General features: G+C 41.1%; 1 protein-coding gene across 2 annotated transcripts in view; it reads left to right on the forward strand.

The window, feature by feature from the left end:
• Window positions 1-13713, forward strand: part of LOC140726500 (uncharacterized) — a 113465-nt gene extending 99752 nt beyond the window's left edge. For both annotated transcript variants that reach the window (XM_073042968.1, XM_073042969.1), the window contains one exon: window positions 11091-13713. In XM_073042968.1, coding sequence (XP_072899069.1) covers window positions 11091-11197 — 107 coding nt within the window. In that variant the 3' untranslated portion in view covers window positions 11198-13713. The remainder of the gene's footprint in view (window positions 1-11090) is intronic.
• Window positions 13714-14025: the final 312 nt, after the last annotated feature.

Below are 14025 nucleotides of genomic sequence, written 5' to 3' on the forward strand. Positions count from 1 at the left end.
TTTTAGTAACCAATTAATTCTGCACACTTAAAGCAGCAATTCAGAAGACAACAAGCTCTTTTGAAGAAGTGTTGTCAATCATTGTTTTGAAATTGAATTACATAGATGACCGATCATTTGTCAAAGAACTAGATTAGAAAGTGGGGTTGAAAGATTCAGGGACAAATTTATAGAGCAATGGACAACCAAGCTGACAGCTTGTAAAACAGGGCTGAGAATTTTAAAACTGAGGTGATTTCGCTGAAGGTAAGCTGAGGTCATTAGCCACAAGGGGTGAGATACAAACAGGAAGGTGCAAATAAGACACAAGCAATAGGGTTTTAGATGCTCTCAGGTTCAGAGGGTATATGAGGGAGGCTGATCACAGGTGTGTTAGATTGGTCAGTTCTAGACATAGCAAATCCACTGCTCAGTTGTAGGGAACAAGTCAAAAAGGAATCAGAAAATGTAATAAAAGTGATAGTTGTGATGTTGGTTCACTGTTGCTCATGGGACCACATTTGATGCTGAAGACAGAGACAGAGTGAGTGTTTGTGATGGGGTTCACTCGGAAGGCAAGCGTTAGGTAGAACACTTGGTTAAAGAGTATGAATGAAAGCAGAAGGTTGGACTGCTCCTCACTCTCTGTGGGTATCTGTGTGTCTGTGTGTGACTACAGAGCCATTCCAGCTTTTCACAATTATCAAGTGAGTTTTTGCATAGGAGGGAGACCAACTAGTAGTTGCAAAAATGTTGCTTGTAATATCTGGACACTCATAGTGTTGCTGTGCAGGTTGTCAGTGGAGCCGTGAGCCACTCTAATGCTGGCAGTTATGCTGACTCTGATTCAAGGGGCAGTGTTCTTAAATCACCAGAGGACAGCGAGCATATTCTCTCCTACACAATTCAAATAAAAGCAGGCTTACAGCCCAACAAGAAGCTGGACAAATTCAACATGACCAGCTCCTAGGATCTTCAACATGAAACATCAGTTTCGCAGATGCTGCCCTTCCTGCTAATCATTTGTAGCAATTAATGGTTTTACTTCAACATTATCTTTCATTTTGGATTCTTAATATAGCTGGCATGGGTATGCAAATCAGTCAAACGTACAAACCTATGGACGTCCTTGACTTTCTCAGTGCAAGACAAGCAGAAACCCCATTTTGTGCATGTTTTAATTCCACCGTTTCAGGTAGAATCCCCACCCATCAAGAAACTGAATAAACAGCATGCACCTTAGTGTCACCTAAAATCTCTCCCCCCCCCCCCAGTGTTATTTGCACAGATGATGACAAAACAAATGTGCATTACACTCCATTAGTGGCAAAAATTGAACCAACAAAGGAGAACCAATGACCTGCATATCCCATTCCATCACAGGCAAAGTCCTCACCACCGAGCACATTTACATGCCACACTGCCACAAGAAAGCAGCAACCATCTTCAAAGATCTCCACCATCTATGCCATGATCTTTGCTCAAGCAGGAGGCTCAGAAGCCTCAGGTCCAACATCACCAGGTTCAGAAATGATTATTACCCTACAACTATCAAACTCCTGAACCAATATGTCAACCACTTGTAAATTAAAATGTCCTCATTAAGATATCAATGGTTCGTTCTCCGATTGTCTATGTCTGACAATTCAGAGCATAAGGAGCTAAAGAGGGATTACACAGGTTTGAAGATCGTGAAGCCCCTCTTTAACTTTCTACTTCACTGGTGGGAACCCATCAAGGAAAATATCAATAGGTTCTTCTTGTTCAAAGATGTTCAGAAGCTAAACAGAGCGGAAGAAAATTGTAACAACATATACAAAATGCTGGTGGAAAGCAGCAGGCCAGGCAGCATCTATAGGGAGAAGCACTGTCGACGTTTCGGGCCGAGACCCTTCGACTTGTGTTTGCCCAAAGAAAATTGTGTTATCTCCAGACAGACTTGCAGAAACTTCTCCTTCTGTAGTCAATGGGAGGGTGGATATGAGAGAGGAACTCTTAGAAGTGGAATGTTGGCTGACATGGGAGAGGGTGCAAAGGAGGTTCACAGAGATGATTCTGGGATTGAAAGGCTGATCATATGAAGAGCATTTGATGGTGCTGGGCCTGTACTCACTGGAATTCAGAAGAATGAGAGGAGATCTCATTGAAACCTATCAAATATTGAAAGGCCTCAGCAGAGTAGATGTGGACAAGATCTTTCCGATGCTGAAAGAGTCTGAGACCAGAGGACACAGCCTCAGAATAGAAGGAATTCCATTTAGAACAGAGATGAAGAGGAATTTCCTTAGCCAGAAAGTGGTAAATCTTTGAAATTCATTGACACAGGTGGCTGTAGAGGCCATGTCACTGGATATATTTAGGACAGAGGTTGATAGATTCTTTGTTAGCCAGGGCATAAAGGGATACGGGGAGAAGGCAGGAGATTGGGGTTAAGAGAGAAATGGATCAGCCATGATGAATTGGTGGAGCAGACTCGATGGGTTAAATCGGCCAATTCTACTTGTATATCTTATGATTTGCAAGTTGGGCTCCTTGCCTCTTAATCCTCTAAGAACATCTTTAGATCCAGAAACCACTTTGTGGAACAGGATGAGATATGCTTACACTTCCTCCACAAGTTTCACAGTAGGAGCTCTGGGATCCATAGCCTTAAAGAAGAGGACAGCACATTTAGGATCCGTAGATCCTTCTATTCCAGTCTATATGACAGCAAGACCACAAAAATCACAGCTTCCCAGAACCTCCTGTCTTCCATTGAAGAGGGGTTAGGCGATAGCAAGCAGGGAAGTCTAAATCAGCTACAGACATGAGAGATGCTGACTGGCTCCATCCATTCCTTTGACATGAATGAAACTACCGGAAAAGACGACAGGGGTAGAGTTGTACTTGGCTCTGTGGGACTGGGTGGCCCCAGACCAGCTAGAAAGGTACAGAGCTGTTCTTCTGGCAGCATATCAGTCTCTACGAGGAAAGCATCATCAACCTCATCAACAAGCAGAAGGGGAAGAGAGAGGTCATCATGAATTATAGACCCATCTCACTGTTGAATGTGGATAACAAAATTCTGTCTAAGATTATTGTCAACTGGGTCACACCTGCTCTGAGACAGGTGATCCACCCAATCCAAACCAATGTTTGTATATATCTCTGACAGCCTTGTGTGTTCTGGGATACAGTCACCTATGTGCAGGATGGAGAGTTGGACACCTATCTGGTTAGCTAGGATCAGGAAAAGGCCTTCAACGTAGGTAATGGATTTGCTCTCCAAAATGTGTTTTTGTGGAAGGATTCAGAAATTGGATCCTTCATCTCTTCACGGGTATCCATAGTGCAGTCCAAATCAATGAGTGGGAGAGAGATAGCTCCCACATCAAATCTGGAGTCAGGCAGTGATCGGCACAGAAGGTCCTGCAGGAATTGTGGGACAGAGATGCTATGGATACTGTGGTGTGGTTGGCTGAGAAAACTGTCTGAGTCACCCGGTGGAATACTTCATTGCCAGATCTGGCAAACAAGCACCAAGCTCTCACATGGCTGGTGGTGAGAGGGGCCCACACAGTCCGATCCTTCCTGCACATTCCTGATGTAGATTCAGATTTATTTATCACATGGCTGGTGGTGAGAGGGGCCCACACAGTCCGATCCTTTCTGCACATTCCTGATGTAGATTCAGATTTATTTATCACATGGCTGGTGGTGAGAGGGGCCCACACAGTCCGATCCTTTCTGCACATTCCTGATGTAGATTCAGATTTATTTATCACATGGCTGGTGGTGAGAGGGGCCCACACAGTCCGATCCTTTCTGCACATTCCTGATGTAGATTCAGATTTATTTATCACATGTATATCAAAGCATACAGCAAAATGAGTCACGCACGTTAACAACTAACACGCCCAAGGATGCGCTGGGGCAGTCTGAGATCGTTGCCATACATTCTGGTGTCAATATAGATGTCACCTACTTGAGACATTACCTATTGTAGATGTTCTTGATGGTGCAGAGAGTTGTAATCATGATGTGGCCAACCACACTCAACAGCCTCTTGAATTCCTGTGTTTTGGAGTTTCCACACCAGTCAGAATGTACACTATACAACTGTAAAAGTTAGTCAGGGTCTTCAACTACATGCTGAATCTCTTTAAACATTTAAGGAGAGATTTTTTTTAAATTCTAGGCATATGCACTTATGAATGCCTGTCTTATAAGGTCACTGAAATACAAGGTTTTATTACAGCTGTGGAGTTTATAACTTTGGGAGCTCTGCCGATTTACAGCATATTTTGTTTCTGACGTTGTTTTCAATATATTCCTTAGGAGTTTTAATTTGAACATGGCTCCTGGAACAACAGGATGGTGTAATTAAGTAACTGACCAAAACTTTTAAAAATAACTTTAAATTTCAGATTCCATATCGCTTTCCTTGATACTTAGACATGTCTCTGCTACAATCAGCACTTTGCTCCACTCCATTCTGAATACAACTTCCAGGCACAAATCCCCCACCCACCCCTCTCATGACTCTCACAACTCATCTCCCACAGACAGCCTCACTCTCAAACAGCAGGTCTGCTTTCCTCCAACAGTATTCCAAACTCCCACCTTACCCACTCCATCCCCTCTGAGGTTTGTAGTAGATAAAGTTATTTGGCATCGGTGGAAGTAACTTTAAGAGTTATTTGTCGTGTTCGAATACCTTCTATTAATCTTATTCTAGTGGTTAGAACTGTGAAATAATTTTATTTGATTTAGATGAAGGCAGCCAAAGAGGGAGGAAGGAGGCTTGTATGGAACATAAATTTTGGTGCAAACCTAATTCTGTAGGGCAACCTCCATGTAATTAATATTCAGGGGGAATTGCCAGCACCTGAAAAGGTTGTCTTGTCTTATCCATACTGCATCAACCACCGCCACTGGGCTACAAACGTGCAGGAGCAGTGTGTGGTTAAGTGCCTTGCTCAAGGACACTCACGCTGCCTTGGCTGAGGCTCAAACTAACGACCTTCAGATCGCTAGCCCAAAGCCTTAACCACTTGTCTAATGACAACCATTAAAATTTCTCTGGATGTGACAGCATGTCCATGAAATCCAGTTCCTCAAAAGAACTGACGTAATTTATAAGTCCATTCCTTTCTTTTGAATTACCGGAGTTCGTGCACACAGCAGCTGCCCAGGGCTTCTGACCTCTAATGAAGTTTAGATTAAAGTGGTTTATTACACTTGTCAAAGTGTGGTCAATAATTCCTTTATACATTAGGAGCTGTGGGAATTGTCTGTACTTGTGGCAATCTGAAGCTGCTCTGAGACAACTGCCCAAGCACCTACAGATATCCGTGTTTGAAAATCTTGGAAGAGGGGAAGGTTAAACAGAAATTCTTTCATCTAATTTTGTGATTTAAACTTTGGTCCAATTATGGCCAGGGGTTGCAATGTAAATTAACCATAGGCACCAGCCATTTACCTTTAAACAAATCTGTGTTTCTGCTTTTGTACTTTATTTTAACAATTAACCTGGCATGAAAAGGCTGATTGCTTCATTAACGCGAATGGTAGTTTAGAAAGTTAGCATGGGGTTTTCAGTTATAAAGCAAAAATGATTGAATGAGTGTAATTGGGGGTTCTGATGGGCCCTGGCAGTTGACTTGAAGCCTGCAGCTAGACAGGTACATCTGACCTGACTTTTAAAAACATGCCTGTAATGTGAGGTGCCCTGCACCTATTAACTTCTGAGATTTAATAGCTAGGTCCATTCACTTCCCGCATTGAACACCTGCTTTAGGGTTGCCCAAGTCTTTACAGATGGTTTTGATTACCATTTGCAATAGAAGACATCACAGTATTTAGATTTTTATGTTCAGTGCTGCAGTGCTTCAGGATATTGGATTTGGTTTATCACTGTCACATGTACAGTGAAAAGCTTGTTCATGTAGAACAAATCATTAGTAGTTAGTACATTGAGCTAGAATAAGGTAAAAAAGAATAATAATGCAGAATATAGTGTAAAAGCTACTGGAAAAGTACAGTGCAAGTAAACAAAAAAAATACAAAATAATAACAAGATAAATTCTAATGCCAAGAATTCATCTTACCATAGAAGAGGTCCATTCAAGAGTCTGATAATAGTGGCATAGAATCTGTCCTTCAGCCTGGTGGTAGGTGCTTTCAGGCTTTTGTATCATCTGACTGATGGGAGAGGAGAGAAGGGAGACTCTCTTGTACCCGCTCACAAACATCTCTAGAAGCTGTCAGAGTCTTTGATCACATGCTGAATCTTTACTTTAGTGATATCTTGAGAATCATTCCCTTCATGCTTCGTTGTTTTATCAACATAAATTAAAAAGGCTCTTGCAGTTAGGAATTGTGTTTGTTATTGAGGGATAGTGCAGAGTGCACCAGGATGCCATGCAGGATGCTCAACTGAACTTTATTGAAAAACCCTGCTTGTACAGTATGTGAACTGCTCCCAAGTGGGAATGGCTAACTAGGTGGCATAGGAATAACTACCACTACAGGAATAAGCACCAGAAATTAGACTAAAGAGCATTGATCAGTTAGTCAAACTGCACAACATTAAGATCAACGTATTTCCACAATGTACAGTATTATTTAAGGAGAGTTGAGGGAGTTACTGTTACTGTTAGTTGTATTTGCACCAATCATCTTAGCCAACATCTTAAAGTTATGTTGATTACATAAAGCCTCCCAAGGTTTGCTTTTCAGTCTAAAAACTCTGGCTCTACAAGAAAACCAGTTTTGTTTAAGAGTTAACAGAGAGTTTTGTTTTTCATTCAAGTGAAATGTTCAATCTACCCTACAAAAAAGATGGGATTGCATCTGTTCATCCACATACTAAAAATCAGGAGTTTCTGATGGATCACAAAGCAACTGCCAATTGTGCTGCTTACAAACACCAAGAATTTATCCTGAAAATGAATGATTAATACTTAATAAGCTCAAAAGCAGATGAGTGAGAATCCCACTTTCCCATGGTTAAAGAACTGCAGTGGTTCAATAGATGCAACTGGAAACTACAACAGCTTGAAAGATGTAGAAATCTGAATAAATCAGATACAGAAAGTGATGAAAAATACCTTGTTTGTCAGGTAACAACAGAATTAACATTTCAGGTCAATGAACATTTTAGTTATTACGTAATTGCAAAAATTTATTGTTTTAAAATAATTCCTTGAATCTTATGAATTTAAATGAAAGTCAGGGCTTTCTGGACAGACTTATGTTCAATTTCAAACTAGTCTTGTTTTGTTCCCTTTGGAACCTGCCTATTGCCTAAGAAATTTACAGCCATTTTTTGAATGTGTCTGTCCTGCACATAAAGCACAGTATGACATACCACAGAGTGAAGTCAATATAGAAAGGGGAGACTTTTAGATGGATAGCCAGGGAGAAATAGAGAGAGAAAGAGGGAGAGGGGGTGACAGAGAAAGGCACATGGAGAGCAGTGAAACAAGGGAGGGAGGTATAGAGAGAGCAGTGGGGATTGGGAAAGGGACAGAGATGGACAGAGTCCTAAGTGTTGAAAAGGGAAAGTAGAAAATGGGATCAGCAGAGAGGGAAGGGACCAAAAAGTATGAGAAAAGAGAAGGAATCGAGAGGTAAAGTGGAAGAAAGGGCAAAAGATAGAAGGTGAGGCAGAGAGGATGCAAAGGAGACAGGGACCATGTATGTGATTCAGAGAAAGTATAGAGTGAAGATCAAATGAAATAGTGAGTACTGAGGACTCACCTTGACAAATCTTCTGAGGTCATGATACTTCCTGTGATACTGGTCTGTGCTGTGCGGATTCTCTGCTTTTAACAGACATCTCCTTGCACCCAGCTGTTGTTATCATTCTGCAGGTTGGCCTCAAACATTTGTGTGACCACCTACATAAAATACATCCTTTGTGGTCAATTTACCACCAGGCTTTCCTGCTCATTCTCACTAAATCAGGGGGCATATTTTGGAAGTACTGCTTCACCCAAAGATGTAATTGGGCAAAAACAAATGGAGGAGTGTTGCTTATGTTGTGTGTGTCCCTTATGGTCAAGTGTTGAACGCTGCAGGAATTTAAACAAAGCTTCGTGTAATATCACTGAAACAACAACTGCATATTGCTACTTAAGGGAACCAAGAGCACTGCTTACAAAAAAGGCAGATGAAATTTTGCATTCATTTTATAACTTTAAAAACAGGTTTGGGCAAACACAGTGGTGGTTTAATGTGTAAGAAGATTGCAATGGAGCAATTTCTAAACATATGATTCCAGGACTGGGGATCATGTTTATGGATATGTAGTGCAAAAGCTAATGAGGTTGGATAAACCTGAGAAGCACCACTTGCCCCAGGGTAACAAGGTTTGTTTGAAATTTACTGACAATTGGTGCATGTAGAAAGCAATTAAAAGTAGTTGTTTTGTACTTTAGAGATATGCATCGCATACTCTTGTGAACAGTATGATATTGGAGACTTCTTTACAAGTCTGCATATATCTCCATATTCTGAGTGAAATAGTGTTGCAGTCTCTTGGTTTGCTGAAAGATATTCCATTGTTTTGTCTGAGGCAATGCACAGGTATTTCAGGCATGTCACATCCCTGGTCTGAGCGTAGAATAGACTCACTCAAAATTTAAATTTGAGAAACGCAGACTTGAGAATAGATGAAATTCTCAACTAAAGCTGACCAATGTCAAACCGCTGCTGTTCAACCTTAAATGGGTGCATTACTTGGCGGGGCCCTTCTGTCACGATGAGCACTGGAAATGTTGGGACCCAAGTGTGGAGGAAAGATAGACTCCAATGTAGAGATGGCGACCAGTGTTTATTCATAAGAATTCCATCCAAAAGTCGGTGTCCCTTTCAAAAAACACCCCGAGATGTAACATTTTCAAAACTAGGACCTCACAATTAGTGCTAATCAGTTAAAAAAAAGTTAAAGTCTGTCCCGAGCCTTATAGGCTTATCAGGCCAGTATTTATGCCGGTTTCTATGGAGTGAAGCGACTGAGAGTACGAGACTCCTGAACCCCCACCCCCGAATAGGACACCAGTCTATCGTGAGGTGGACTGGAGCAATGTGTGGTTAAGTGCCTCGCTCAAGGAGGCAACACATTACCTCGGCTGGGGCTCGAACTCACAACCTTCAGATCGCTAGTCCAATGCCTTAACCACTTGGCCAATTGCCACACAGTGCTAATCAGGCATCCACTTAAATTATACAAGTGACATAGAATCCCCGAGACTACCAAAGTAAATTTAACAAGTTTAAATCACAAGCGCCTGGAGACCGTATTACAAGGAACAAGTCACGCGAAAAAAAACACAGGAATTGTAAACAATTAATGACTCTCATTAAGCAACAATTAACCAATGCAAGTGATCTAATAAACCTCAGAGCCCAACACTCTCCAGTTCTCCGCACAAGTCGGAAGAGCTCATTACATGGTGTGGGTGACTGTAAGAGAAGCGTCAGAGTCGGGGAAAGGGTGGTGAGGGAGTGATTCAGTGCCAGTACTATGGTGGGGGAGGAAGAAGGTGATGATGGAAGATATTAGAGCCCATGTTATGGTGGAATGGGTGGGGGAAGGTGGTGAGGAAATGCATTAGAGGCTGTACTCTGGTGAGAGACGGGGCAGAGGAGTGCTGACAGGAAGCATAAGAGCCTCGACTCTCATTGCTATTTTTGCTGTGGAAGAACAGACTTTTTGTGGGATCCATACTGCCGTACTATGTTCACAATAATGTGTGTTTGAGTTAGGGGAGGTGAGAGATATGGAGGCTTCAGGGGCATGTATATTAAGTCCAAGGGTTGGGGAAAGAGGGATTGCACTAAGGACTGACCAGGTCATGAGAAATTACATCAGAAGTTGGAAGAAAAACAAAGATTCACCTGGAGATCTCAAGAGTCAGGAAACAGAAGATTAGAGTTTTCAATCTGACTTAGGACATCAAAACCTTATGGATCAAAATCGTGGAGCATCGTGGTCTGCAGATGGGGGAGCATCTGATCGTGGTCCACGCTAATCCTTGCCCAATGATCATCACGATATGATCTAAATAGCCTGCAGTTTTCCTTAGTATTCATTTTTTTTTCTGGCTCTGAAGCCAATGTGCCCAGGTACATATTTGCAGGTAGCTATGTGTTCTAAGTTCAAATTTAGAGTGGCATCATCATCAGCAAAGTTACAAAATTCCAGATGTAGTGAACACAATTAGGTATAAAGAGATTTTGGATAAACCTGGGATGCTTTCTGTGAAACACTGGAAGCTCAGGACACTGGGAAAGCCATAAGCAACATTGTGAGAGGTAAAGACAAGGTTGACAGTCGTGGTCTTTTTCCTGAAGTGGGAATGTCAAATACCAGAGGGCATAGAGTTAAGGTGAGAGGGGGGAAGTTTAAGGAGGTTTGCTAGGCAAGAGTTTTACACAGAGTGGTAGATGGCTAGAAAACGTTGACAGGGAAGTGGTGTAATCAGATGCAAGAACAACATTTAAGGAGAAATTAGACAGTTGCGTAAACAGGCATGGAATTGAGGGATATTGATCATGTGCAGCCAGATCAAAGGTTTAAAGGTCCAATTTACTGTCAGAGAAGTGTATACAATATATATCCTGAAATGGGATTAGATTAAATAGATATCATGGTCAACATAAACATCAAGGCTAAAGTGTCAGTTTCTATGTGGTGCTCTTCCTTGTTCTATATATGGTGTGTAGTTGTCAAGTATTTAAGGCAATAAAATTTGATGTCTAAAGTATCAAACAAATCAAGAGATGTTCTGGCGGAGTCTGAACAAGGACCAAGCTGAAATGAGCTGCACTCATGCAAGTCAACGATTCGAAGTTCAAAGTAAGTTTATTATCAAAGTATATTCCGGCTTGCATTCCACTTGGGATAAACAAGTGGAGTGGATGCAGCAGGATGCTGTGGTCCAGCAGTGGGGCCGCTCTTTTCTGCCCAAACTGGAAGGGACAGACTTACCCTTTTCTTTCCTCCAACCTCCGTCACAGAACTGTCTCATCTTGTTAACTTGATAGTGAAAGAAACAGAAGACCATGACAAGCTGGACATTTCTCTTCATGCACTTTGTTTTAACGTTTTTGTTGTTTTGCAGATACACCTGCCCAGGAAGGTACTGACACCCTTGACGACTGGAACTTCAAGCCTGAATATGCTTCATTCACTGACATTAACCTGATGGACTGCGTCACCACTGAGTGACTTGGATGCTTCCACTCAGATTGATGAGCTCTTGTTCCTCTCTTGCCATCTCTTCCAGAGACTGATAAGAATCAATCTTTGACTCTTCTGCTGGTTTCTTGTTTTATTTTACTGTGGACATGTATTGCATTTATGATAGAAGATTCAACATATAATCAATTATGTTGCCTCAAGGTATAAGAGGATAAAATAATAACATAAAGAAAGTGTTGAAAGACATCATGTAGCAGAAAATTAAGATATTCAAGAGGCTTTTTTTTGTCAAAATCCCTAGGTGCTGGTTAAGAGCAGATTTTCCACTTTCTATGCATGAGTGCATTTGACCACCAATATAAATATGCAATAATAACAGCAGTATTTTAGTGACAGAAAACATTCTCAGATGCTAAAAATCTTTACCAACACACACAAAATGGTGAAGGAACTCAGCACGTCAAGCAGCATCTATGGAGGAAATAAACAGTTGTTGTTTTGGGTCAAGACCCTTCATCAATATTGAAATGAGTTACTTTTATCCAAACTAACACTGCTATTGTTTTAAACTTGTCACAGATTCACATGCATGCACGAGTTCTACAGATGCTGGAAATCCACAGCAACACACACAAAATGCTGGAGGAACTCAGCAAGTCAGGCAGCATCTATGGAAATGTATAAATAGTTGATATTTCAGGTCAAAACCCTTCATCAGGATTCACATGTGTTCTCTTTACTCATGTACTCAGCTACCATGAATTAGTTCCAAGTCTAGAAGCAGCCATATTTATATTGTCCTCGATCTTCCTAGTCTGGTTCAGTTGGTCGTACTTGGCAGCCACCCTTTACCCTACTACTGATCATTAAGTACCTCTGAATTTCTATACTGGTAGTCCCCGAGTTACGAACATCCGACTTACGGACAACTCCTACTTACAAACCGAGGAAGGAGAACGCCGTCCTCTATTGTTGCCATTCACACTGTGTTGAGTGTTTAACTTTGTATTTGGCTTAAATTTTTCTTAGTAAGATTTACCTTGACCCCGCCTCCCCCGTTCTGGTCGGCTGGTGGCGCAGTGAGATCAGTGCCGGGCTGGAGAACTGAGGTTCCCGAGTTCTATCCAGTGACAGACCGCGCCCGTGCCGGGTTGATATCGATCCAGTGACTCTCGTACCATCCGTGCCGGGTTGATGTCGAGCTTGCAACTCGACATCGTAAAAAAAACACTGCCATCTCCAGTTTAAATTCCCACGTGGAATATTGTGGAGGATCAAATACCCAAACCTAGCACAGCCCCCACTTGTCCCATTTAACCTGTCTCAGTGCAGTGGAGTTTAGGACCCTGGGAATTCAGTGCAGTGGTCCTTTGGACCCAGCGGAGCTCAGGAGCTGGTGCAGCTCGGGACCCGCCGCCCGCAGTGTTTCTGTTCCATTGACAGGAAGCAATCACGATTGAAAATAAAGTGGAAATAATAAAGCGTTTGGAAAGAGGTGAAACACCATTGGTGATTAGAAAAGCGTTAGGCTACAGTTGGTCAATGATCGGAACAATTTTAAAGGATAATGGATAAAGTGAGAATAGAGGAGCATGTGAAAGGCCCTACCCCAATGAAAGCTACAATTATTACTAAGCAACGCAGTGGTTTAATTATTGGAATACATACGTTTCTTAAGTGTTTTATTTGCATAGAAAGGTAAAATATATACTATATACTAAGATAAACGTTTGACTAACTGACGCTAAATAATACCGGATGTAATTGTTCCAACTTACGTCTAAATCTGACTTAAAGAGGGACTCAGGAATGGAACTCGTACGTAACCTGGGGACTGCCTGTACTACCTTTGGCAAATTTTGCCCAAGGGTGCAATTAGACGTGATCTGCATAAACAGTTCAATCAAAAGATTTCCAATTTTTAAAAACAAGAAAAAAAGCTGCAGATGCTATTATGCTGAAATAAAAACAGAAACACTGGAGTTACTCAGTAGCTCAGGCAGTATATGTGGACAGAGAAGCAGAGAGAATATTTCTGACAAAAAGTAATTAGGTTGAAACCTTAGCTCTGTTTCTTTCCCCATATATACACATATTTTATACCAGTCCTATTTTGTTCTCCCCATATTCCCATCATCTTCCCTCAAACCGTACCATTCAGCTACATGCTTGAGATAATGTACAGTGGGCTAGTTAACTTACCAGAGGAAACCTATACAGCTACAGGAAGAGCAAAGGAGCTAAATTTGCAATGATATTTTCCCTAAAGACGTAAAATCAGCGTTTATATTCATTTATATGCAATAAGGTATTATAAGGTATTTTAGATAAACAATCGACTGACTGTTAGATTATGTTATACAATATTCATTAAGATGTATCAGATTTACAATGATAATGGAAATGTCAGATAATGAGTGTTATTGTTGTTTTTGGTTGCTATACTTAGTATAAAAATATTTTGATTATAAAACAGGTATTTTTCATGCTTTTGCAACAATCCATTTTTTTCACTTTAAATAAATAAAATGCCATCATAATCTTACAACCAATTTTACTTGATAATTGCATTATTTTTTAAATGAAGTGCCAATGACCATCGTAAGAGATACCATAAAGAGTGATTGAAATAAAACAGAAGATAATCAGGGAATAGCAGTAAGTCGCATCTGGACTTGCTTTCTCAAGCTGGAGGGAAGACACTCCAGAGGAAGATGCTCGGGAAAGGATCATTCTGATTTGCTAATGTGGAGAATTTTAACATTGAAGCAAAGTGTTGAATGACTAGTAGCTCACCTCTGTGTTAAACACAATCCTGACAATTTTATACTTCAGTTGAAGTCAATAGGAATAAA

This window comes from Hemitrygon akajei, chromosome 4 (assembly GCF_048418815.1).
Source record: "Hemitrygon akajei chromosome 4, sHemAka1.3, whole genome shotgun sequence".
Classification (NCBI taxonomy): Eukaryota; Metazoa; Chordata; class Chondrichthyes; order Myliobatiformes; family Dasyatidae; genus Hemitrygon; species Hemitrygon akajei.